The sequence below is a fragment of the Oryza sativa genome, chromosome 1, assembly GCF_034140825.1.
Source record: "Oryza sativa Japonica Group chromosome 1, ASM3414082v1".
Classification (NCBI taxonomy): Eukaryota; Viridiplantae; Streptophyta; class Magnoliopsida; order Poales; family Poaceae; genus Oryza; species Oryza sativa.
The window spans coordinates 6293524-6317330 of NC_089035.1; the positions used below are offsets into that span (position 1 = coordinate 6293524).

General features: G+C 45.2%; 2 protein-coding genes, 1 long non-coding RNA gene and 2 pseudogenes across 3 annotated transcripts; 3 read left to right on the forward strand and 2 right to left on the reverse strand.

Moving 5' to 3' along the window:
- The first annotated feature begins 4356 nt into the window (after nucleotides 1-4356).
- Nucleotides 4357-8541, forward strand: LOC4325260 (GDSL esterase/lipase At1g28590). The gene is made up of 6 exons (XM_015779531.3): nucleotides 4357-4531; nucleotides 4653-4902; nucleotides 5020-5235; nucleotides 5384-5529; nucleotides 7524-7803; nucleotides 8188-8541. The coding sequence occupies exons 1-6, from the start codon at nucleotides 4469-4471 to the stop codon at nucleotides 8382-8384; spliced, it is 1152 nt and encodes a 383-aa protein (XP_015635017.1). The 5' UTR covers nucleotides 4357-4468; the 3' UTR covers nucleotides 8385-8541.
- A 3563-nt stretch (nucleotides 8542-12104) lies between these two features.
- LOC4325261 (serine carboxypeptidase-like 50) lies at nucleotides 12105-14025 on the forward strand (annotated as a pseudogene).
- A 937-nt stretch (nucleotides 14026-14962) lies between these two features.
- On the reverse strand, nucleotides 14963-16925 carry LOC136354903 (protein FAR1-RELATED SEQUENCE 5-like; annotated as a pseudogene).
- A 2070-nt stretch (nucleotides 16926-18995) lies between these two features.
- Nucleotides 18996-19501, reverse strand: LOC136354891 (uncharacterized). The gene is made up of 2 exons (XR_010738748.1): nucleotides 19284-19501; nucleotides 18996-19177 (listed from the first exon to the last, which is right to left on the reverse strand). It is a non-coding gene; the product is annotated as an uncharacterized lncRNA (long non-coding RNA).
- Nucleotides 19502-20974: 1473 nt separating this feature from the next.
- Nucleotides 20975-22705, forward strand: LOC9270889 (GDSL esterase/lipase At2g27360). The gene is made up of 4 exons (XM_015780565.3): nucleotides 20975-21358; nucleotides 21471-21838; nucleotides 21909-22173; nucleotides 22257-22705. Exons 1-4 carry the CDS (start codon nucleotides 21115-21117, stop codon nucleotides 22508-22510), a joined length of 1131 nt encoding a protein of 376 aa, XP_015636051.1. The 5' UTR covers nucleotides 20975-21114; the 3' UTR covers nucleotides 22511-22705.
- Nucleotides 22706-23807: the final 1102 nt, after the last annotated feature.

Here is a 23807-nt window from a genome sequence, read left to right on the forward strand (position 1 = left end):
CCTATATTTTTTTTAAAAAAACAAAGTTAAAAAAATTTATGTATAGAACTATATATAAAAATTTTAATTCAAATTCAAATTTAAATCGGGTATGTAAACTTTTGACTTATAAACTTTGGGTCTATAAACTTTAGGTGTATAAACTTTAGATGTATAGAAATACTATATATAGAAAATATTTGAATTCAAATTCAAATTTGAAACAGATATATAAACTTTCTGACTTATAAACTTTGGGTCTCTAAACTTTAGGTGTGTAAACTTGATGTGTATAAACTTTAGGTGTATAAATTTATTAAAATAGGAAAGTAATACGGTGCCAAAAAAGAAAACTAGGTGGAGGGAGGAGAGACCGAATCCTGATCGCTAAAGTTATAAACTTTGGGTCTCTAAATGTGTAAACTTGAGGTGTACAAACTTTAGGTGCATAAATTTACTAAAATAGAAAAGTAATACGGTGCTAAAAAAAAGAAAACCAGATAGAGGAAAGGGAGACCGAATCTTGATCACTAGGGGCGATCGATCGCCCCCTAGCAATCTCGCTTTTTGAGGCCATAGATCGCTGATGGGCTCTGTTGAACGAACAAAAGTTTACAGGCCTACGAAACACCGTCTGTGGGCCAAGGTTAGATGACTAACTGGGGGCATTCGGCCCAAGTAAGCCTGCCAGTGGGTTGGTTACGAATGGATAGAATGGACTGTTCGGATATCAATTTGGATTGGAATAAATTCATCTGAAGTCTCTTTAACTTGTTAAGGAATTCGATTTTCGTTTTTCAACCGAAAAACCAGATATAACATATCTCTCAACTGTTAAAACAGATACAATATAAGTCCTATAATGGTTTTAGATGATGTGGTGCCTATGTGGCTAATTTGACTCGGTCTTCATCTGACGTGGTATTGACATGGCATATGAAGCAAAATGGCCGTGTCTAGATAGCATGCAGTACGTGTTTGTCCTAAACCGAAACCTCTCTCACTTTTCCAATATTGTCTCTTACTTTTTGTTACAAACCCCACCTACTTTCTAACATCTAAAATTCAAATAAATTTTTCTCTAAATTATTTATCCGATCTATAATCCAATTACACCATCGTGTTCATTGCAATTAAATCTTTATAACAAAATCCTACATGATTATATTATGATGGAAAAAATATTTATGTAATAAATTACTTTTATTATATATATAAATTACTTTTATCATATATAAATTGATTTTAGATTTGATTAAATTACTTTTTTATACATTCAGTGAACAGTTTACTACACTGGTTAGTTCTATAATGTGTTGATTAAGTTTAATTTCTTGATAGACTCGTGATTTTACCCCAACAACAGTTTACTTTTAATGCCGTGATAAGTTACTTTTTTTTTAAGTTATAGATTTAGTTGTTACGAACACAACGGTGTACAGTTGAGTTTTGTGAGCTGAAAAAAATATATGAGCTGAAAAAAATATATGGGCTAAATTGTGGATGCTGGAAAAATCATATGGGCTGAATTGTGCGGGTTAGAAAAATCATATGGGCCAAATTGGAGTGGGCTGAAAATTTGTACAAGCTGCACTCATAAACAAACAATCAAAAAATATGCTGGGTCAGCTAGCAACAACCCTAGAAAAAATATATTTGTGGCCCATGAGCTACATGGCTTTAGCATGCCGAATCTTATTTTGTGACTTTTTTTTTCAACCATGTCAACTGTCATGTCAGCTGCCACGTGGCAAGCCCCAGGATTTTGTGACAATAAAGCAATGTCATATGCTTGTGACAATAAATGTACAAACGTCACATATTAAATTTATGACGACGGCTTTTTTATGTTTGAAATTACGTCAACTGTTTGTCACAAATCTTAATTTTCGACATAAATTTCACATATTATGACATAATAAAATGTAAAAAAGCCACACACCTCTTGTAGTGTGTAATCCGATAGTAGATCGGATGAGTAACTGAAGAGAAAATTTTATTTAAAGTATAGGTGGTAAGAATATATTTTCTAGTTGTACAATGGTTAAGATTCTTCCAGTAATCAGATGCCGTCGCTGGTTACGACTAAAAGGAGAGACTCTCTGTTTAGATTTTACGTCACAAAAAACATGAACCTAGGCATACACTCCCTCCTTCCCTAAATGTTTGACGCCGTTGACTTTTTTAAACATGTTTGACCATTCGTCTTATTCAAAAATTTTTGTGAAATGTGTAAAACTATATGTATACATAAAAGTATATTTAACGAATGGTCAAATATGTTTAAAGTAAACGGCGTCAAACATTTTGGAATGGAGGGAGTATTAGATTAGACTTTTCGTAGTACTACGAATCTAAAAAGGGGTTTTATCTAGATTCATTGTACTATGATATATATAATCTATGTCTAGTTACTATATATTGAGATTGATGGAATTGATGGAGTAACATTTGTTTTCTCATTCAACTTTTTTTTTTTTGAGTGGGGGATGGAATCGTAGGATTCACGCGATTAGGCCTCTCATAGTGCACACAGTTGGCACGGTGCTATGGAGCGCCAGCTAGGACTTAGTCTCGCGTGGAGGGAGGGCGCGCGCCCGTGCTGAGCTCCTCGCTCCCAAACTAAGCCGCACGCATCCTTCTCTCGCGAGGCGAGGAAACAACTGTTTTTCTGTACTGTGGAGCTCGTGCCCTCACTCCGTCCGTGCCCGGCAACAAATTGCGGCAACAAATCGGCAACAAACGCGGCAACAAATCAGACACAAATCGGCAACAAGTCAACAAATCGAGCGGCGCGGGCGGCGCGGTCGACGGCGAGGCGAGGAGCACGGCGGCGGCGTCCCCGGCGTGCCGCCACGGCGTGGGAGAGAGGAGGAGGCAGCCGGGGATGCATCCCGCCGCCAAGAACCGCCGGTCTCCCCTCCGCCGCTTGCGCGACGCCGAGCTCGTCGCGAGCCACCGCCTCGGCCTTCTCGATCTGCCGCCGCGAGGAGAGGGGAGAAGCCTCCCAGAGCTCGCCGGCCACGCCGCCCCCAATCCGGCCGCCTAGAGCTCGCCGGCCACGCCGCCCCCGATCTGGCTGCCGGGAGCTCGACTGCCACGCCGCTCCCGATCTGGTCGCCTGGAGCTCGCCGGCCACGCTGCCGCCGATTCGGCCGCTCGGAGCTCGCCGGTCACGCCGCCCCCACCGTCCACCGCGCCGCCGTCCTCCCACCGCCGCCGTCCTCCCACCGCCGCTTCTTCGAATCTGCCGCCGCCGCTGCTCGGTCCGGAGGACGCCGTCGCCGCCGCACGGCCCGGAGGAGAGGAGAACCGGCGCCGACGGAGGGAGGAAGGGAGCCGGCGCCAGCGGAGGGGGCATGGGAGAGCCGGCGTGGTGAGGAGGGAGGAGGAGGCGGGCGTGGTGAGAGTGAGGAAGGAGCCGGAGAAATCGAGGAAGGAGGGAGGAGTTGGGGATTGATTTGGTAAAGCTGTGCACTGTGGGTCCCACTCGGTGCTTGCACTGTGAACATAGGGTCTTTGTCCTAGCTGTCATCCCTTAGTGGGTGCTTGCACTATGAATGGCCTTAGAAGGCGAGGCATGAGTGCAACTGTTGCATTACAACACACAAGTTGCTATATTTTTTTTTCGTGTGGGGATGTGAGGAGTGAGTGCAACTATATATTGCATTGCAATATAGTTGGTACATTATAGTAGATGTTGTTGTAACCTGCAAGACTCTTCTCTTGATCTTAATAAGGACTGGCCGATTTTTATTTTTCGCCGGATGGGGTTGACTTTTTTTTAGGGATTGCTAGGTGCACCGTGCACATATACCTAAGGTTGTCAGGATCGGGATACTAGGTAGTATCGTTTTGCTCAAAGTAATATCGTATCGTATGATCATATCATAGTATCGGGATACTATGATATTTGCTTTTTTTAAGTTTAATTAACATTTATATTAATTATATATAGCCATTCTATATAAAAAAAATATAGTAATAATATATGTCATGCAAATAGAGACATTTATCAAGAGAAACCATGTTGGTTTTGATATATTTAACTGATTTTTATATAAATTTGAGCATATTTAGTTACATTATTTTCAAACCATGTTATTTTAAATAATATTTTGTAATATCGTAGGGATCGTAAAATCGGGATACCACCTAAGATTTTATAGGATCGTATAGTAATAAATAGTAGGATCGAGATACTATGAAAATTAAGATACCATGTGGGGTCGGTATCGTTTCGGCTTGGTAGGATCGTAGTATCGTAAAATATTAGGATACAAATCGGAATACTTTGCATATACCACGTACGCCGTGCTGCCAACTAGCATACGAGCTCACTCGTGCTTTTCGTGTGCCTCCACTTTGGCATCAGATGCGGTTGACTTTAGTTAGATCACTCTGCACTTGTTTGCGACTTTTCGAGCTGGAAGCAACGGCGGTTTCTGCGGCGACTTTCATCGCTTCACTCGTCATTTTCTCAAGCTCAATGTGCAAAAATCTATCGCACCCCAATTCGTCAACTCTTGTGGCAACCGACCGCGACGGCAAGGTTAGTGTAATCTGTAGGTCATATATTTAGCAAAGAAAATCTATGCGCGATCGATATATACAATTTTTCCTCCCATCGCCATCGTCGAGCTCCTTACTCTACGTACCACACGACGATGAAGCTCCTACGCGTCGTCTTGGTTCTCCTCCTGCCCGCCGTCTCCTCCTGCCTCCCCTGCCGGCGGCGCGACGACTACGACTACGACTCCATCTTTAGCTTCGGCGACTCGTTCGCCGACACCGGCAACGGCGCCGTCGTCTTCGCCGAGCACTCGCTGTTCAGCCCGGCGACGAAGCCTCCCTATGGCATGACCTTCTTCGGCCAACCCACCGGGCGTAATTCCAACGGCCGCCTCATCATCGACTTCATCGGTGAGTGCCAATTTCGTCTATATTAGCTTTTTTGTTAGCTTCTTCTTTCCCTGGAAAAGAACGCGTTCAACGTGCTCGATTAATTGTCCTGCCGGACGGCTGGATCGGAGTGTGCAGCGGAGAAGCTCGGGCTGCCGTTCGTCCCGCCGTACCTGGCGCACAACGGCAGCTTCCGGCAAGGCGCCAACTTCGCCGTCGCCGGCGCCACGAGTCTCGACGCCAGCTTCTTCAGCGACATCCCCGGCGTCGGCAAGTTCGTTCTCAACACCAGCTCCAGCGTGCAGCTAGGCTGGTTCGACTCGTTGAAGCCGTTGCTGTGCAGCCCTGCCCAAGGTAAATTTCAGTTACCGCTGGTTAATTACTGCTCATCACAGTAGTACATACTCCAGTCTAGCTACTTCACCATTATGCATGGGTATGGCCATGCAAGGCTGAAGCTTACAAGCAAGTTAACGAACCGTTCCATGTCGTGTGCGTGCAGAGTGCAAGGGCTTCTTCCATAAGTCCCTCTTCTTCATGGGAGAATTTGGCGTCAACGACTACAGCTTCTCCGTCTTCGGGAAGACCCCGCTGGAAGTGAGATCGATGGTTCCAGACGTGGTGAAAACCATCTCGTCAGCCACTGAGGTAAGTAGGGCGAAGCTATAGCGAAATGGAGAGATGCGTCACGTGCTTGCTTTACTTTACTTTGCTTTGGATCAAATTTAACCTAATGCGGGTGCTTAGGTTTACATTGAGGTGATGCACATTTGGTAGAAATTAATAGACGAATTATAGCTAAAATTTTTTTGACCGGGTTCCCGGACACCCCCTCTCTAACATATAGCTCCGCCCTGGAGGTAACCCATCTATGTCTTTTTACTCGTTGTTCGGGAAAGATCGAACACGAACTCTGCTGCGCGCTGTACAATAGTTTTTCCTAACAATTGCTATATAACATGACTGCTAATATAGACTGTCTCTAACATATTATGGGCATAGAAATTCTTGTATTAATAGGAGAAAAAGAAAAAAAATAAAGTCCATATAGAAATTCAATTAAAAAATAATGCCAATTCAAAATTAAAAAATAAGGAATATTGAAAGAGGAGGGTAGAGCCAGTATGGTATACAATTTAGAACTGATTCAAATTCGAAATAAAAAAGTAGAATTAAAAGTAGAGGTTAGAGTCCATATAGAAAAATATAATTTATAAATAACTAAAATTCAAAATAAAAATGTTGGAAGAAGAGTTTAAAATCCATATAGAATATAATTTATAAATAACTAAAATTTGGAAGTTAAAAAATAGAAAAAAATATTAAAAGAAGTGTTTAGAGCCCGTATAGAAATACAATTAAGAAATAACAGAAATTTAAATTAAAATATAGAATATTGTAGGAAGACTCTAAAGTCCATATAAGAATTTAGAACTAACTGAAATTCAGAATAAAAGTAAATAAATTAAAGGTAGAGTTTAGAGTACATATAGAAATACAATTTAGAAATAATTAAAGTTATAAATTAAAAATAAGGAATATTGAATGAAGAGGCTAGAGTCCATTTTTGAATATAATTTAGAAAAAAACTGAAATTCGAAATTAACAAAAGCAATATTGAAAGGTGAGTTTAGACTCCATATAGAATCACAATTAGAAATAACAGAGATTCAGAACTAAAAAAATAGGTATATTGGAAGAAGAGTCTAAAATCCATATAGAAATTTATAAAAATAACGTAAATTCGAAATTAAAAATAAGAAATATTGAAAAAGGAGATTAAAGTCCATAGGTATACAACTTAGAACTGATTGAACTCGGAAGTAAAAAAAAATAAGAAAATTAAAAACAGAGGTTAGAGTCCATATATAAATACAATTTAGAAATAACTAAATATAAAAATTAAAATAAGTAAGGAATGTTAGAAGAAAAGTCTATTGTCCATGTAGAATATAATTTATAAAAAACTAAAATTTGAAAGTTAAAAATAAGGAATATTAAAGGAAGAATTTAGAGTCCATGTAGAAAATACAATTTAGAAATAACAGAAATTCTAAATTAATTAATAAGGAATATTGTGAAAAACTCTAAAGTTTATATAGGAATTTATAATTAATTGAAATTTAGAATAAAAAGTAAAGTTTAGAGTCTATATATAAATTATATTTAAAAATAACTAAAATTCGAAATGAAAAAATAATTAATAACTATCACGTATATACAATATACAATATGAATATCACGCATTGGTTAGTTTTATCAAGTTAATACATAATTTAAAATTGAGCAATGCTACACATACTAAATTTTTCTTACTAAACTTTTACTAACAATCATCTCAACCGTTTGATTTAAGTAGATGGAAGTTACAAAAAATCTAGATACACTCATAGCATGACACATCAGTGTTAGTAAGAAAAAGTTAGTACGTATAGCCTTTTCCTTTAAAATTTTGTTGCCATTTAAATGTAAAAATAGAAAAAAAAATATAACGATGCTAGCTATCGTGCTAGTCTTTTTTTTAATATAAAAAGACGGAGGAAGCATCCGTAGCTATTAACCATCCAATTTACCACGACAATTTTTGCTGGCTGACAAATATTTAACAAGCAACCTTTGTTCTTTTTATCGATCTTTAACAGAGGATAATCAAGCGGGATGGGGCAAAGGCAGTGGTCGTTCCAGGGATACCACCATTGGGATGCATGCCGCCCAACTTAGCGATGTTTCCCAGCACCGATCCAGCGGGCTACGAACCAGGCACCGGATGCCTGAGGCAATTCAACGAGATCGCAGTGTATCACAACACGCTGCTACAGGATGCCATCAAGAATGTCCAGAAAAACCACCCAGATGTCCGAGTTATCTATGCAGATTTCTTCACCCCGGTCATTCGAATCGTCCAGTCCCCTGGCACATTTGGTTAGTGTAGCACATTATAATTACATGCTTTAATTAATGGCCTCATATTTTTCTTATGCTTATGCTTATCAGTTAAAAATTGAATTTTCAACCTTTGAAGCTGATTTTGAGGTTTTTTCGTCGAAGTTTATTTTTCAGCCTTTGCTTTTATATCGCTAAGAACATGTATATAAAAATTTTATTTATAAATTACTTTTCGTTTGCAAATATGTCATTTGATTTATTCCACAAACAAGCCAAACGATGAGGCTGTAAATTGATCTGTTCTTTGATCTTATCCTATACAAAATGTTAATTAGTTGTAGACTTGTAGTATTAAGATGACGATATAAGTCTCTTTTTTTTTCAGAAGATGAGATTGGTGACTATTAGTTAATCGTGCAGGTTTTACCAGCGATATTTTGAGATGTTGCTGCGGTGGAGGTGGGAAGTACAACTTCAACATGAGTGCTGGATGTGGCATGCCAGGCGCGACGGTGTGCGAGGATCCATCCACCCATTTGTTCTGGGATGGCCACATGACAGAGGCAGCCTACCACTTCATTGCTGATGGCTGGCTAAACAGCATAAATGAATCCTAGATAAACTATGTTAGAATCTGTCCTCCTTTCTAGCTTAAATTTGGTATATCATTGTTGAATTGCTACGGAGGTTGAGGGGTTTTAAGGACCATTTCTGTCAGAACAACATATATGAATCCTAGATAAATTATGTTGGAATATGTCCTTTATAGCTTAAGGGCCGGTTCAGATTACTGCCCAAAACACAAAGTAAACCTTTTCAATATTTTACAATACTAAAATTTTGACCTTTCCAGACTATATACCAAATTAAATGGGCCATTCTGTCATAACAATACAGCCCTTTTTTATTATATGAGGCAATTGACTTTTCAAATTCATTTGACTATTTGTCTTTTGTAGAAACAAATGTATAAATAGATAAACATAAAAGATATGCTTTAAAAGTACTTTGGGCCATATGCCCCTGGCCAATGGGTGAGGAGCAACACGCGAGATAAAAAAAACAGTAATGGTACTCACTGTGGGTAATTTGTATTTTTCCTTTTCACTTTTGTTTTTCAATTACACCTAAGTGTCACGTGTCCCAGTGTTAGATTCAGCCGGTTTGACAAGGGTTAACGTGCCATGTTAGTGAAAACCTCCATACTACCGAAGAAGTTATTTTATGATTTTAGTAGTTGTTGGGATTGTTATAACTGTCCAAATTCGTCCTATATCCAGGCAGAGTCAAATTAGGCTTTTCCCTATTATCTCTACTATTATAAAAATTAAAAATTTTTTACCGGTACTTTGATATGTCATCTGTGTATAAATTATTTTTTAAGTTTGTTCACTTCTAGAAATACATATCCGTATTTAAGTCGGATTTTAAGTTCGTTTGCTTTTAGAAAAATACGGAAGGAATCGTATAAGAAATCTATTTTAAAAAAACTCGCATGCTAATTTAGGATAATTAGATTCCTAATTATATATTATGATTTTCTAGAAAAATATATATTCAAGCAAATTCTTATAGTGAATTTCATATTAAATAAACCGTATAATAATAAGAATAAAATAGCATTCACCCGTTGCAACGCATGGGTATTTTTCTAGTTATAGTGTAAATCCAAAAAATTACATTGTAAATTCAAACCTTACACTGAGAAAATAAAAAACAAACAAGCAAAAAGCATGCAATCCTAGATTTCACAGGAGAAGGTAGCAGTGTAATGTTAATGTTAAATGCTAGTAATAAAGCAAAGAGGATTGGATACAACTTTGCCACGGTGCGTGAAGAGGCATAGCCAAATAAATACTCATGGAGCAATCGTTCGGCTAGTGAAACCGACTGAAATCAGTCCAGAAATCTGTAGATATCTTTTTAGCAATTCCGATAAATAAAGTGAGAGTAATGCACGTAAAAATGGCCAGAAATTAAAGTGTTCGTGTTGCTGTAAGCTCACCAAATTCATCCCCGAGCGCGTGCATAGGATCCGGCAGCGAAGGCTTCTCGGGCCCTCGGTGTGAGCAGCAAGAGATGCACCATTCGTAGCGATCCAAAATCTGATGGGCCGAAATGGGTGGTTACCATCGGCTGCCGCCCAAAATCCACGTGACCGTACGCTGACGATGGATCAGCAGAGGACCGACGTGGTCACGGCCGTGCTGGGCGCCCGTGGCTACGTCGCGCGGTACTGATCCTGCACGCCGGCACACATTCGGCGAATTTTTTTCATTTTTAAATTTTTATTTTTTAATATTTATAGAAATATTATACCGGTGAAAATATTTACAGAAATAGACCCGGCGGGGTGACTTGTGTGACCAAGCGCTAGAGGATGCTGAGCGAGCATGCGAATTTTCCATGTGGCGAAAATTGCACTTTGCCCCTTGCCGCCCTTACAAACCTCAGCACAAAATACACACACGACGTCGTGTACTATGTCACTTTGCCCTCTACTTGAACGGCAGGGTCTATTTCTGTAAATATTTTCACTGATATAATATTTATGTAAATATTAAAAAATAAAAATTTAAAAATGAAAAAAATTCCACATTCGGCAGTCCGGCAGGCGGCAGCTTTGGAAGGTAAGAATTGACGAGAGCAATCAATGGCAACGAGTGATGGATTCATCAAGTGACGCAAGGCCCAGTGGTAGAGGGTTGGTGAGGGGCTTTGTTTGGTTCGATTAGGGATGAAACCGGTGCGGATAGTTTCCGTCCGCTCCGGATAAAAACGAATACGGATACCTCTCGGATCGGATAATTCTCGGATAGTTCGGATACGGATACGAATACGGATATTTTCTCTCGGATACGAATACGAATATGGTATCAGGATTTCCGTCGGATACGGATAATAATTCGGATATCCGGTGAACAGTGCTATTCGGATATCCGCAGAAGCCACAAGACATACCCCATTTCTTTATAACTCTATGACCTTCAATATACCTTTTTAAATTTTAATAGTAGTTCATCTCTTAACACTAGTCCACATTATTAATATTATTTAAAATTTTAAAAATATTTATAAATTATACTATATTTTATATAAAATGATCTAATTATATATGTTGATATTTGTTTCTATTAGAAGTTGAATTGGTTTTCGTGTTCCGAGAAAAATTTGTTTCCGTATTCGTGTCCGATCATATTCGATTCTTATTCGTATTCGAGATAGTCCGTATTTGTTTCCGTATTCGAGCTATCCGTATTCGTTTCCGTATCCGGCAAAAAATATGAAAACGAATATGGTATGAGCATTATCCGTCCATATCTGCTCCGTTTTCATCCCTAGGTTCGACTGACCAAACCAGCCACCAAAAAAATTGCAGCAGTTGACACTAGGGATGAAAACGGTCGGAAAAACCCTATACCATTTTCATTTTTGTATTTTTTTTCTCGAAAACTGAATTGGAACGATAGATCTGAAAACGGTAACGATATCAGTAATATCGGTATATCGGAAATGGGACCGTCGGAACGGAATATATCGATATTGGTTGGAAATCGAAAATTCATGTTGGTATCAGAGGAGTGTGACATTGTACACATTTAAGTATCACGAATATGACTTTTTAACTTTATTCTTGCATTATCACACTCCACATAGTACCATTATATGATGATTAATGATATAATAATAAGTATGACGGACAATATAAATAAAGTTTAACAATACTTCAACATAGATAAGTTGAGAACACCAAAGTTCAGCAAAATTCACATACCATGTTATAGGGTTAACAACATTTTTCTTGGTCACTTCTCCTTTTTTTTTGGCATGCAATAGACTTCCTTTATTTATGGACTTCCGATGGGTTTGGTTGGCTGTTCTGCTTGAAATCTTTCAGAATTTTTGATAGAAATTATCATACAAATACGGTTACCGATAAAACGGTCTGAAAAACCTCCATCCATTTTCGAAAGATATTACCGTTTCCATTTTCACCACTGTTTGTTATTGATACCGACTAAAACGGTTGGTATAGACTGAAAATGAAACCAAAAATCTCGAAAATTTTCGTACCATTTTCAGCCCTATGTGGTACAGAATCTCTCGTCCCCGCTTCAGTTTATCGCGGAGACGGACGAGCAGATCATACTAATTCAGTTATTCCGATGCCATTTTCTTGTTGAAATCACCGCTTACACCACACCCCGTGACGTGTCACTTTCCAAAAGTCCTCTCTCGTCAATGACAAACAGGCAGCCAGACAGTACTTCTACAAAACACAGTTACACAGACATCTTGTCGTACTATCTCTATCTGATTATTACCGGCACGAGCTGAGCTGATTGATCGGTGCATATGCATTCACCAACTGCCATTTGAACGCCACGGACCACAGACTGACAAGCTGATCCTGTTCCCGTCTCAACCGCAGTCACTCACCAATGGCTCCGCCGCCGGCGGCGCTTCTCCTCGTCGTGCTCCTGCTCGTCGGCTTCGTTAGCGCCAGAGCCATCACACCCTCAGCTTAAGCGGCGGCGGCGTTCCCCAAGGAAGCCCTGCCGACCAAGTCCGGCTACCTCCCCATCCCGACAGCCAACGCCTCGCTCTTCTTCGCCTACTACGAGGCCACGCACCTGCTCACGCCGCCGGCCTCCACGCCGATCATCCTCTGGCTCCAGGGCGGCCCCGGCTGCTCCGGCCTCACCGGCAATTTCTTCGAGCTCGGCCCCTACTTCGTCAACCACGACGCGCTCTCCCTCTCGCCCAACCCATTCGCGTGGAATCGCCGGTTTGGCCTTCTCTTCATCGACAACCCGCTCGGCACCGGCTTCAGCGCCGCGCCGTCCCCCGCCGCCATCCCCACCAACCAGTTCGTCGTCGCCGCGCACCTCTTCACCGCGTTGCAGTCGTTCTTCGCGCTCCAGCCGGGCTTCCGCTCCCGCCCCTTCTTCCTCACCGGCGAGAGCTACGCCGGCAAGTATGTCCCGGCGGCTGGGTCGTACATCCTGGCCGTGAACCCGACGCTGCCGAAGCGGCTGCGGGTTAACCTCCACGGCGTGGCCATCGACAACGGGCTGACGCACCCCGTCGCGCAGGTGGCGACGCACGCGGACACCGCCTACTTCATGGGCCTGATCAACGCCAAGCAGAGGCGGGAGCTGGAGGCGCTGCAGGCGAGAGCCGTCGAGCTGACAAACGCGGCGAGGTGGAGCGAGGCGGCCGACGCGAGGGAGCTCGTGCTGTCGTTGCTGGAGAACGCCACGGGCCTGGCGACGCAGTTCGACGCGGCGAAGCAGCGCCCCTACGAGACGGGCCCCGTGGGGAAGTTCGTGAACCGGGCGGAGGTGAAGGCGGCACTGGGCGCACGCACTGACGTGGAGTGGGAGGACTGCAGCGACACGGTGGGCGCGGCGATGCACGGGGACGTGATGAAGAGCGTGAAGCCGGGGGTGGAGGCGCTGCTGCGGGGAACGCGCGTGCTGCTGTACCAGGGCATCCGCGACCTCAACCTCAGGGACGGCGTGGTGTCGACGGAGGCGTGGATGCGGGAGCTCAAGTGGGACGGCCTGACCGCCTTCCTCGTCGCCGACCGCGCCGTGTGGCGCATCGGCGAGGAGCTCGCCGGGTACGTGCAGCGCTCCGGCCCGCTCTCCCACGTCATTGTCGACGGCGCCGGGCACCTCGTGCCGGCGGACAACGGCCGCGTGGCGCAGGAGATGATCGAGGATTGGGTGTTGCAGGCGGGGCTATTCGGGCGCCACGGCGGCATGAAGCGCGCGGCCTGACTCCGCACTCCGGGGCACGGGCGGAGGCCTCATCTCTCGCGGTGTCAAACTCTAATCTGATTTGAGAATCGAGCAGAGTATGAGCCAGTTTGGTACAGCTTCAACTCCTCAATTTAACTCTAGGAGTTGGATCTGGAGTGGAGTTGTGAAGCTGCATAAACCCAGCTTCACAACTTTATTTTGTGAGAGAGCTCCACCCAACTCTACTCCCAGTTTTGGTGGAGCTGAAACTGTTTGGCTGAGCTCCAGCTCCAGGAGGGGTGGAGCTGGAGCTGGAGCTGTGCCAAACATGCCCTACATTGAGGAATACAATTCCGGGGAAATACAAGCATTCGAGTTTATAAATTGTTTCTTTTAGTGTGGTTGAATTCATTGGGATAAACTGCCCTTGTTTCATTGGGGTTATCTCCTCCAGAAGGATCATTTTTGTTCAATCCAAGATCAGAGGGCAATAACAGTTTGTACCAAACTACCTATGCTGTCTTAGAAACGGAAGCAGATCATCTGACGTTAGGCACACAATGTCAGAGGGACATCCAGCGTCGATCCATCGTCCGATCGGCATCTCACGGCGCTGTTGCTTCCTTCGTTCCGCATCACACGAGCGCGGCGAGGACGACCCATTCAGCTCATTTACGAGCAACCGCGGAGGGACAAAAACGAACGAGACTGCTCGTCATTCGTCAATCTGCCATCACGCAAAAAAAAAAGAAAAGAAAACGCAATCCCCGGCATGGTTGCCCGCCGCTCCGCTGCGGCTCGCCGCCTTCCTCGACGCGGGCGTGAGAGGAGCGGACTGCCGAGGAAGACTGCTTCGACCTCGCCCTCCTCTCCATCCCTCGGCCCCATGTCCTCCCCCACGCGAGAGCTTCCAGGCGTTGCCGTCCTCGACAACGACGGCTTCCACAGCAGCGGCGGCGGCGGTGGCGCCAAGCTCTTCACCACCACCCACGTCGGAGGAATCGCAAGAGCCGAACAAAAATGGGAGAAAGGGCGACCGTTGTTGCCAAGCCTGGACAGGCATGGGAAGGAAGCGACTAGCATGGCAGCACCATCATAGCTTTCTGAAGAGGGCGACAATCTCTGTTTTAGAATTTGGGAATATCTGAATTGAGATTGAAAATCGATGTCAATTGAAACTGTGATTCAGTATTGAATGTGATAATAATGTCAATTTGATACTCTGATTTTTGTGAGCATTTGATAATGTGAAGAAGTTAATTGGGTCATTTTATTTGTGACAAAATCAGATTGAGAGTTTCAGATAGCAATGGCAGAAAGGCTTGGACAGTGAACGCTGAACATTAAAATGTGATACTTGTTGCTACATTGGACATCTGATGACTGAACATATTTTGTCCCTGAAGTTTTGCTTTCAAGATAGCAAAAGAAAGCTAGACATATATACATCATTGAGTGTTGCCAATATAAGAGTATGTCTTCGACAGGATAACCCCAAAATAGAACAGAAGTGCTTCACTAGGATCTGCCAAAACAAAATTAACCATAGACACAAAAGTTCTCATGTTTTTTCCCTAGCTCCATCATACTTGTACTATCACAGTATTGCAACCAAACTTGGGTTATCCTCCAGAACATGACTTCATCACTAAAATGCATCGTCAACTAAAAGATAATCATTTATCTGCCCCTACAAAGAAAAAGATTAATCATTGGTTGTTTTATTATATATTTTCGTAGCTATTTAGGTGCATGTATTACCGTCAAAAGCTGAGTGAAGCTATTTAGGTGCATGTATTCTCCAGACTCCTCCTTGTCCATAGCAAAACTATCTTCTGCCACTTGTGTTGCTGCACCAGCATGGAGTGTATTTTGCCTAGTCTTTTGTTCCTTCGAACCAAATAATGTAAAAGGATGAAGTGAACACATGACTGAATAGTAACATGGTATTGCAATATTTTTTTAGAACATACCTTCGGACTTTTACCCTTTTTACTTTGTCGTTTTTGTGTAGTGTCTCGTTTTTTATTAGCCAATTTCTTTTTCGCTTTGAACTTCTAACACGAACCTCCTTTTTCTTTAGGCGTGCATTACTCAACAAGTTATTTGGGGGCATAACCTCCTTGTGGGTTGCACTTTGATCTGAAGTACTAGCATATCCACTGAGGTGCTCTTCAATTTGCTTGCTAAGAATGTCAAGTGTATTATTTACTAACAATGTGCACTCAGGATAGCTAGCAGCTTGTTGGGCCAAAGTGAGAAACCTGTGGGATAGAAATTTGTAGCGAAGGGAAGCTTCCATCATTGGGTTCTCAATTATATTTATTCCCTTGCTGTCAGTTACTATTCCACTCCTTGCTTCCCGTGTACATCCCTTTAATATATATTGTGCTGGAAGTGACTTGATGTTCATCAAATCAAGAACCTTTAGAGCATGCCCACACAATATTCCAATCCTATTAAATTGCCCACAGCTGCAAATAGATGTCTGCTCTGAAGGATCACCAACAACTCTGTACTCAATGGCCTTTCCCATTGCTATATCTTGATCTATATATATTGTTTTGGGATGCTTCCCATTATGTGCTTTTAGAAAAGTCTCAAAGAGCCACTTGAAAGAGTCGAATGTTTCATCATACATGAGAGCAGCACCAAAAACTATTGTTTGTCTAAAATGATTGAATCCAACAAAGACACTAAAGGCCTACTCTCATTGTTTGTTCCAAACGTAGTATCAAAACTAACAACATCCCCAAAATGTGCATAGTCACGTATCATCTTAGCATCAGCCCAGAAAATATTTGCTATCTGTTCTTCACTGTCCATTTGCAATGCATATTGGAATGATGGGTTCTCAGCAATTTTTTCCTAGAAATACATAAGCATGCTACCTGCCTGACCATATGCCATCTCTCTTTGCCGCTTGCTCCGCAAATAATTCTTGCGATCACGAAGGCTATAGCTAAGACTATGTGATCCACCGACTTGGCGACTAGCCAACTCATGTGCTGCCTTTGGCCCAATTCCTGCATCATCAGCTGTTTCAATTTCAAAAGCATGTAAATCTGAAATTTTCCTTTGTGAAACCATCAAGTGCAAGGTTTCACGTAAGTGCAAGGAGTGATTGTGTTCCAAAACTAGGTTAGTCACTTTATACTTTTCCGTCTTTTTTGTCCAATACTACACCCATGCGGACTTGACAATCAGTGCGGGTTTCAGCTCGGGGACACTTTGTTAGATGATCCCTCTTGTCTTGTCCTCGATGACCCTCATTTCCATAAACATATCTAAATGATGTAACTTTGTCATCTGATGTCTTTTGTTTGTGTACCTTTTCTTGACCTCAAAGCCTTTTTGACCTCCATAGTGATGCCAAAATATCCAAGCCTCATCTGGACTTTTGAATTCCATTCCAATATGAGGTACAGAACATGGTACTAGCATTTCTCTATAAAAAAAATATGAGACTAGTGCATACATATGACAAAAAGGAAAAGAATACATGAGCATGGAGATGTATTACAAACCTATCTCCTTCCATCTCACGAGTTAGATGGCAGAATTTGATTTGTATCTTCAGTCTGACGTTTCTTTGATGGCAAGGGGGGCAACTTAATAAAGGGAGTTTGATGAATTCTAAGAAGCTATTCATGAAGGATATAGAAGAAGATAGATAACTAGTGCAGACTTACGATCAAGTGGAGAAAAGCTTCTTGTTGCTCGCTCACCATCTTCATCGCCATAAGAACAACAGCCAAATGGTCTTTTTTTCCCTCCATCTGAGTATAATGGCACCCTTTTTTCCCTCCAGAAACAGAGCAACAAACGGCGGCGCACGGCAATGAGGATGTTTGTGGGCCATTTTCATTGGCATGGGCTGACCGCGAGCCCGTTTGACCGCCTTATTCGTTGCGCTCGTGCGACCGCCGCCGCCGCTGTGGAAGCCGTCGTTGTTGAGGACGGCAAGCTCTCGCGTGGGGGAGGACATGGGGCCGAGGGATGGAGAGGAGGGCGAGGTCAAAGCAGTCTTCCTCGGTAGTCCTCTCCTCTCACACCCGCGTCGAGGAAGGCAGCGAGCCGCAGCGGAGCGGCGGGCAGCCATGCCGGGGATTGCTTTTTCTTTTCTTTTTTTTGCGCGATGGCAGATTGACGAATGACGAGCAGTCTCGTTCGTTTTTGTCCCTCTGCGGTTGCTCGTAAATGGGTTGAATGGGCCGTCCTAGCCGCGCTCGTGCGATGCGGAACGAAGGAAGCAGCAGCACCGTGAGATGCCGATCGGATGATGGATCGACGTTGGACGTCCCTATGGCGTTGTTCGCCTAACGTCAGACGATCTGCTTCCCTTAGAAACGCGAAGCTCCCCATTCCGATCAGAAAATGTTCCATTTTGCTCTCTTGTACTCCGGAGCAAGGTTTACAAAACGGACAAAAGCCATTTTTTTTCCCGAAAATCGGATGTTCTGGTTGCTCAAGAACACAAACCGATTGGTTTTCTATTCTAATTAGAAAAACTATTTTAATTTTTCGATATAATTTGATCATACGTTGTCGGTAGTCAATGAGTACTACGAGGCTGTTCAGATTGATGTCATTTTCAACCATATTATTTTTTTGGAGAATATCTAATATGGTCCCTAAAGTTTCGCTCCTGGGTCATTTTAGTCCTTAATCTTTCATATTGTTCAAACAAGTCTTTTAAATTTGTCATGTTGGCTAATATAGTCCTTGGTCCCACCAAAATCGCCACATGGACATGCCATGCCACCTTCCTATGTAAAATCTATATGATTTGTCCAATTTACCCTTACGCATAGGAAAATAAAAAACAAAAGAAAAAAGTTAAAAAATATATGGTACATGTAAGAGAAAAATATACCTGAAAAGGGTGAAAAAAGAAGTATTTTTTTCCTATGGTTATGTCTAATTCACCCTTATATTTATTTTTCTATGATATACGTAAGGGTATATTGGACAATTCATCATAGATTTGCATGAATGATGACATAGCATATCCATATGATGATTTTGGTGGACCCAAGGACTATTATAGACCTTATGATAAAGGTTAAGGATTTCTTTGGACCATTTAAAATGTTAGGGACTAAACTGATCATACAGAGAAACTTTAGGGACTAAAGTAGCTATTCTCTCTATTTTTTTTGGTAAAGTTGCTAAAAAAATGTCTACGTTTAGTTTGTTGCTAAATTTGGTGAATACATAAGAATTCCTGCCAAAATTTTAGCAATATTGTCAACTTGCCAAAATTTTGGTTTTGGTAAAAGTTTATTTTGGCTACAATGAACAGGCCCTATATTTTGCAGTCCACCCAATCTCTGATTTTGTTTTCTCATTACCAACCAAAAGTAAAGAGAATGTTGGCCCACAGGTGGATAGGCCTGAATTGGGCCCACCCAAACAAGGCCAGCCTTCCAACCTTTCTCATCGGCCCACTGCAAGGATCATGAGTCATGACGCATTGGATAGGAATAAGTCCACGGAATAAGTTCATCCGGAAAACCCGACCCTCAACTATCAAAATCGGTGCAAATTAGGTCCCTTAGCGGTTTTGAGGGCGGTTTTGGCTGACGTGGCGCCTACGTGGCTAATTTGACTCGGTCTTCATCTGACGTGGCATTGACGTGGCGCTTACTTGGCAATTCGATCTGAAAAAAATAATAAAACCCATGGGACCCACATGTCAGTCTCACACAGAAAAATAATAAAAAAAATGGTGGGACCCACATGGCCCCACATGTCAGTCCAACTCACCCCTCTTCTTCCTCCTCTCTCTCCCCATCTCCCCTCTCTTCATCTCTCTCCTCCCCTCTCTTCAGGCGACGGAGAGTCAGTGGCACGCGACGGTGGTGCGGCCGGACAGTGGTGCCTATGCGGAGGAGCTCGGCCGAGCAACGGCGGCGCCGATGCGGCGGGGCGCATGGCCGGAGGAGCCGCGCCGCCCGAGCAGCCGCGAGCGCCTCCCCACGGCGACCGGCGCCATAGGAAGAAGAAGAGAATCGAGGAAAGAAGAAGAAAATGTTGCCACCAAGATTTATCGCAGGAAAGCAACAGAAAAATTCACCTGCTGCTGCGTCTAACTCATGCGCCAACGCTGCTGCGTAGATGCACACGCAGCAGCAGCTGCTCCGACACAGCGTCACCACTAGTCGGCCGGAGGGACGACGATGATGATGACAGCCGCCTGCAGTAGATCGGGAGGAGCAAAACGAAGAGAAGGAAAAACAACATAAAAGGAAATACGATAAAAATTAGGTGTCGATTGATTCTGTGTTGTTCTTTCCAACCGCGCCCCACCGCATCGGCGCCGCCGTCGCTCGGCCGAGCTCCTCCACATCGGCACCGCTGCCCAGCCGCACCGCCGAGGCCGCGAGCCGCGTTGTGCCCGCGCCGGGGCCACGCCGCCGCGCGGCCACGCTCGCGCCGAGCCGCCGCTCAGCCGCGCCCCGCCGCATCGGCGCCGCCGTCGCGCGGCCGAGCTCCTCCGCATAGGCAGCGTTGTTCGGCCGCATCGCCGCCGCGTGCCGCTGCCTCTCCGTCGCCTGAAGAGAGGAAAGGAGAGAGAGAGATGAAGAGAGGGGAGATGGGGAGAGAGTAGGAAGAAGAGGAGGGGTGAGTTGGACTGACATGTGGGGCCCACGTGGGTCCCACCATTTTTTTATTGTTTTCTGTGTTAGACTGATATGTGGGGCCCATAGGATTTATTATTTTTCTGGATCGAATTGCCACGTAAACGCCACGTCAATGCCACGTCAGACGAAGACCGAGTCAAATTAGCCACATAGATACCACGTCAGCCAAAACCGCTCTCAAAACCGCCAAGTGACCTAATCTGCTCCGCTTTTCATAGTTAAGGGACCCGTTGTGTCTGGTTTTCCGGATGAGGGATGGAAATCGGATTCGTTGACAAGTTAAGAGATGTCAGATGAACTTATTCCTAAGTCCACTGTGACTCAACGAGCAAATAACTGGGCTTTTATCTCAAGGTGAATGCATTTTGGGCCGATTTGTGTTGCGAGTTCCTTCGTTAGCTAAATGCAACATTCCCAAGCTAGAATCGCCACACATCGCTGCGTTTCTTTTCGGAGCCCTTTGCACTCCTGCGCCCCCCCCCCCCCCCCCTCCGTTTTAAAGAGAATCGAGGAATTTATTCTTTTTGAGACGTAGGTCACTGGGCATTAGCAAGCAATTCTCTGCAGTCTTTGCCCCATTTTCACATAATCTCCACATATGGGAACAACTAACCAGATCTAGATCCGATGTCAGCCATAACTATAATCCAAAGCTAATGTTGTCAATAACTTAGCCATACTCATTTTTGGATGAGAGTGCGTGGCCTAGCACATGTCCACACATTGTTAACATCACAGTGTACTAGCCATCTACTGTTCAGAACAGTTGACTTTGATTGATCACCGCCCGTGACAATTCCATCATCTTAAATCAGGGATTCTCTATATATTCAACTGTTGGGCCGTCCACTACATCTATGTAACTCAGAGTTATGCGTCAGGAGCAGGGATTAATCGCCTACAGTAGTTATTAATCTTGTTGTTTTGTTCTTCAGAAATCAGGAGGAGAAGCCATGATGCAGAAATATCTGTGGATACAGATTTTTGTGTTGCTCTCGAGCTTCTCCTTCTCGGTTGAGACGGATTACGCCTCCATTTTTAGCTTCGGAGATTCCTTCTCCGACACCGGCAACATCGTCCTCATCTACGGTCCGGCGAGAACCGACCTCGTGATGACCAAACCGCCGTACGGAATGACATTCTTTGACCATCCCAGCGGCCGCCTCTCCGATGGAAGATTGATCATCGATTTCATCGGTAAATGTCTTTCCAATTGTGTTTGATTCAATTCTTGGCTTCTTGCTCGTGCTTCGATCGAATTGCCAAAATTTGTCGAATTGACAATGACGTTTGATTTACTGTTTTGTAGCCGAAGCGCTGGGGCTCCCTCTGCTTCCGCCGTCGTTCGCGGCGAACCGGAGCTTCGAGCATGGCGCCAACTTCGCGACGGCCGGCGGCACGGCGCTGGACCGCGCGTTCTTCGTGGCCAACAACTTCACGGTGATGTCCCCGTTCAACATCTCGCTCGGCGACCAGCTCGGGTGGCTCGACGGCATGAAACCGTCGCTCTGCGGCTGCAAGCCAGGTGGGTGCGAGGGTTACTTCTCCGAGTCCCTGTTCTTCGTCGGCGAGCTCGGATGGAACGACTACTCCGCCGTGCTGCTCGCCGGCAGGGGCGTCGACGAGGCGAGGTCTCTCACACCCCGAGTCGTCGGAACCATCCGCGCGGCCACACAGGTGATCAGATCACGGACGAACACCTTGCACCATTAACACTTTTTACTCAACTCAACTTCTCTTGAGCCAGAAACTCATCGACGGCGGCGCGAGGACGGTGTTCGTGTCGGGAATCACGCCGATGGGGTGCTCGTCAGCGAACCTCGTGCTGTTCGCGGGCTCAAGCGAAGCGGACTACGAGCCGGACACCGGCTGCCTGAGGAGCCTGAACCTGCTGTCCATGGAGCACAACCGGCAGCTACGCCACGCCCTGGCGCAGCTCGGCGGCGCGAGGATCATCTACGGCGACTTCTACACCCCCCTCGTCGAGCTCGCCGCGACGCCGCGCCGCTTCGGTGAGCCGCGCCATAGCTCAGACCTCAGAGCTAATTAAGCTTCTGGATTTTCATGTCACCGGAACATATATATGGCGGCGCAGGGATCGACGGGGAGGAGGGCGCGCTGAGAGCTTGCTGCGGCAGCGGCGGTGGGCGGTACAACTTCGAGTTCAACATGAGCGCGCAGTGCGGCATGGCGGGGGTGACCGTGTGCGGCGACCCGTCGGCGTACGTGAACTGGGACGGCGTGCACCTCACCGAGGCGGCGTACCACCACGTCGCCGATGGGTGGCTAAGGGGGCCGTACGCGAACCCGCCCCTACTCAGCTCGTCGTGTTCGGCGCGAGCGCGATAGCCGCGGCGAGTTGAGGCCTTCTCCCTTCTTCGGCGTGGGCCTTCTCGTGGTCGTCTCTTTACATGTTGGTAGTAGGAATAAGTTCACTCCAGGTCCCTCAATTTGTCGCCCAGTCTGATTTTCATCCTCAGTGCAGAAAACCGGATACAACACATCCCTTAACTTATAAAACTGTACAGAAGAGGTCCCTCGACAGTATTGTGGCCGGTTTTGGATGATGTTGCATATACGTGGCTCCCTTTGACTAGGTCCTCATCCCACGTGGCATTGACGTGGCGTTTTGATCCGAAAAGAAATAAAGGAGTAAAATTGAAAAAAAAAACTAAACAAAATATACGGGACCCACCCGTCAGTCAAACAAAAAAATAGTGGGACCCCACCTTTTCCACCCCCATCTCTTCGTCGCGGATGAAAGAGGGAGAGACAGGGAGGCTGACCGCGCGGCGCTCCTCTCTCCCGCCGCCGTGCGCCGCTCCTCTCGCTCCAGCCGCCGCCACGACTCCTCGCCCGCGCGCCGGAAGGAGGGAAAAGAAAATATGGCGACGAGTCGCTGCCCGAGCTTGTCAGTGGCGGACGATGGAGGTGGATTTAGCGAAAACCCGTCACTGACATCAACGCCTGATTCCACCACCCGCTGCCCGGACGACGACGAGGTAGGCCTAGGAATGAAGTCCTGCCGGATCTATGGCGGTCACCGCGTCCAACAGGAGGAGGCGAGATGGCCTCGGCAGTGACCGGCGACAGCGACCCGAAGCAGGTGCCGCAGTGGGTGCGGAGGCGTGCGGTAGAGGTGGAGGAGCAGCAGGTGGTGCACGAGGTTACCGCTCCGCCTTCGGCTCCACCCGCCGCCCCTCTGCTTCGCTCGGCGCCCACCGCCCGCCGTCGCTCCGCCCGCCGCCCCACCGATGCTCCGCTTCCTCCCGCCGCCCCTCTGCTTCACTCGGCGCCCACCGCCCGCCGTCGCTCCGCCCGCCGCCCCGCCGACGCTCCGCTTCCACCCGCCGCCCCTCTGCTCCGCCCGACGCTCTCTCCGCCCACCGCCCGCTGTCACTCCGCCCGCCGCCGCTTCCCTTTTTGCAGTGTAGAGGAGAGAAAGAGAGGGGGTGGATGGAAGAGGGAGGATGACATGGGCCCACCTTTTATATTTATTTTTGTGTGTAGCTGACATGTGGGTCCCACAGATTTTAATATTTTTTGGGGATCCAATTGACACGTAAACGGCTACGTCAATGCCACGTGGGATGAGGATCTAGTAAAAGGGAGTCACGTGTGTGCCACGTCATCCAAAACATGCCAC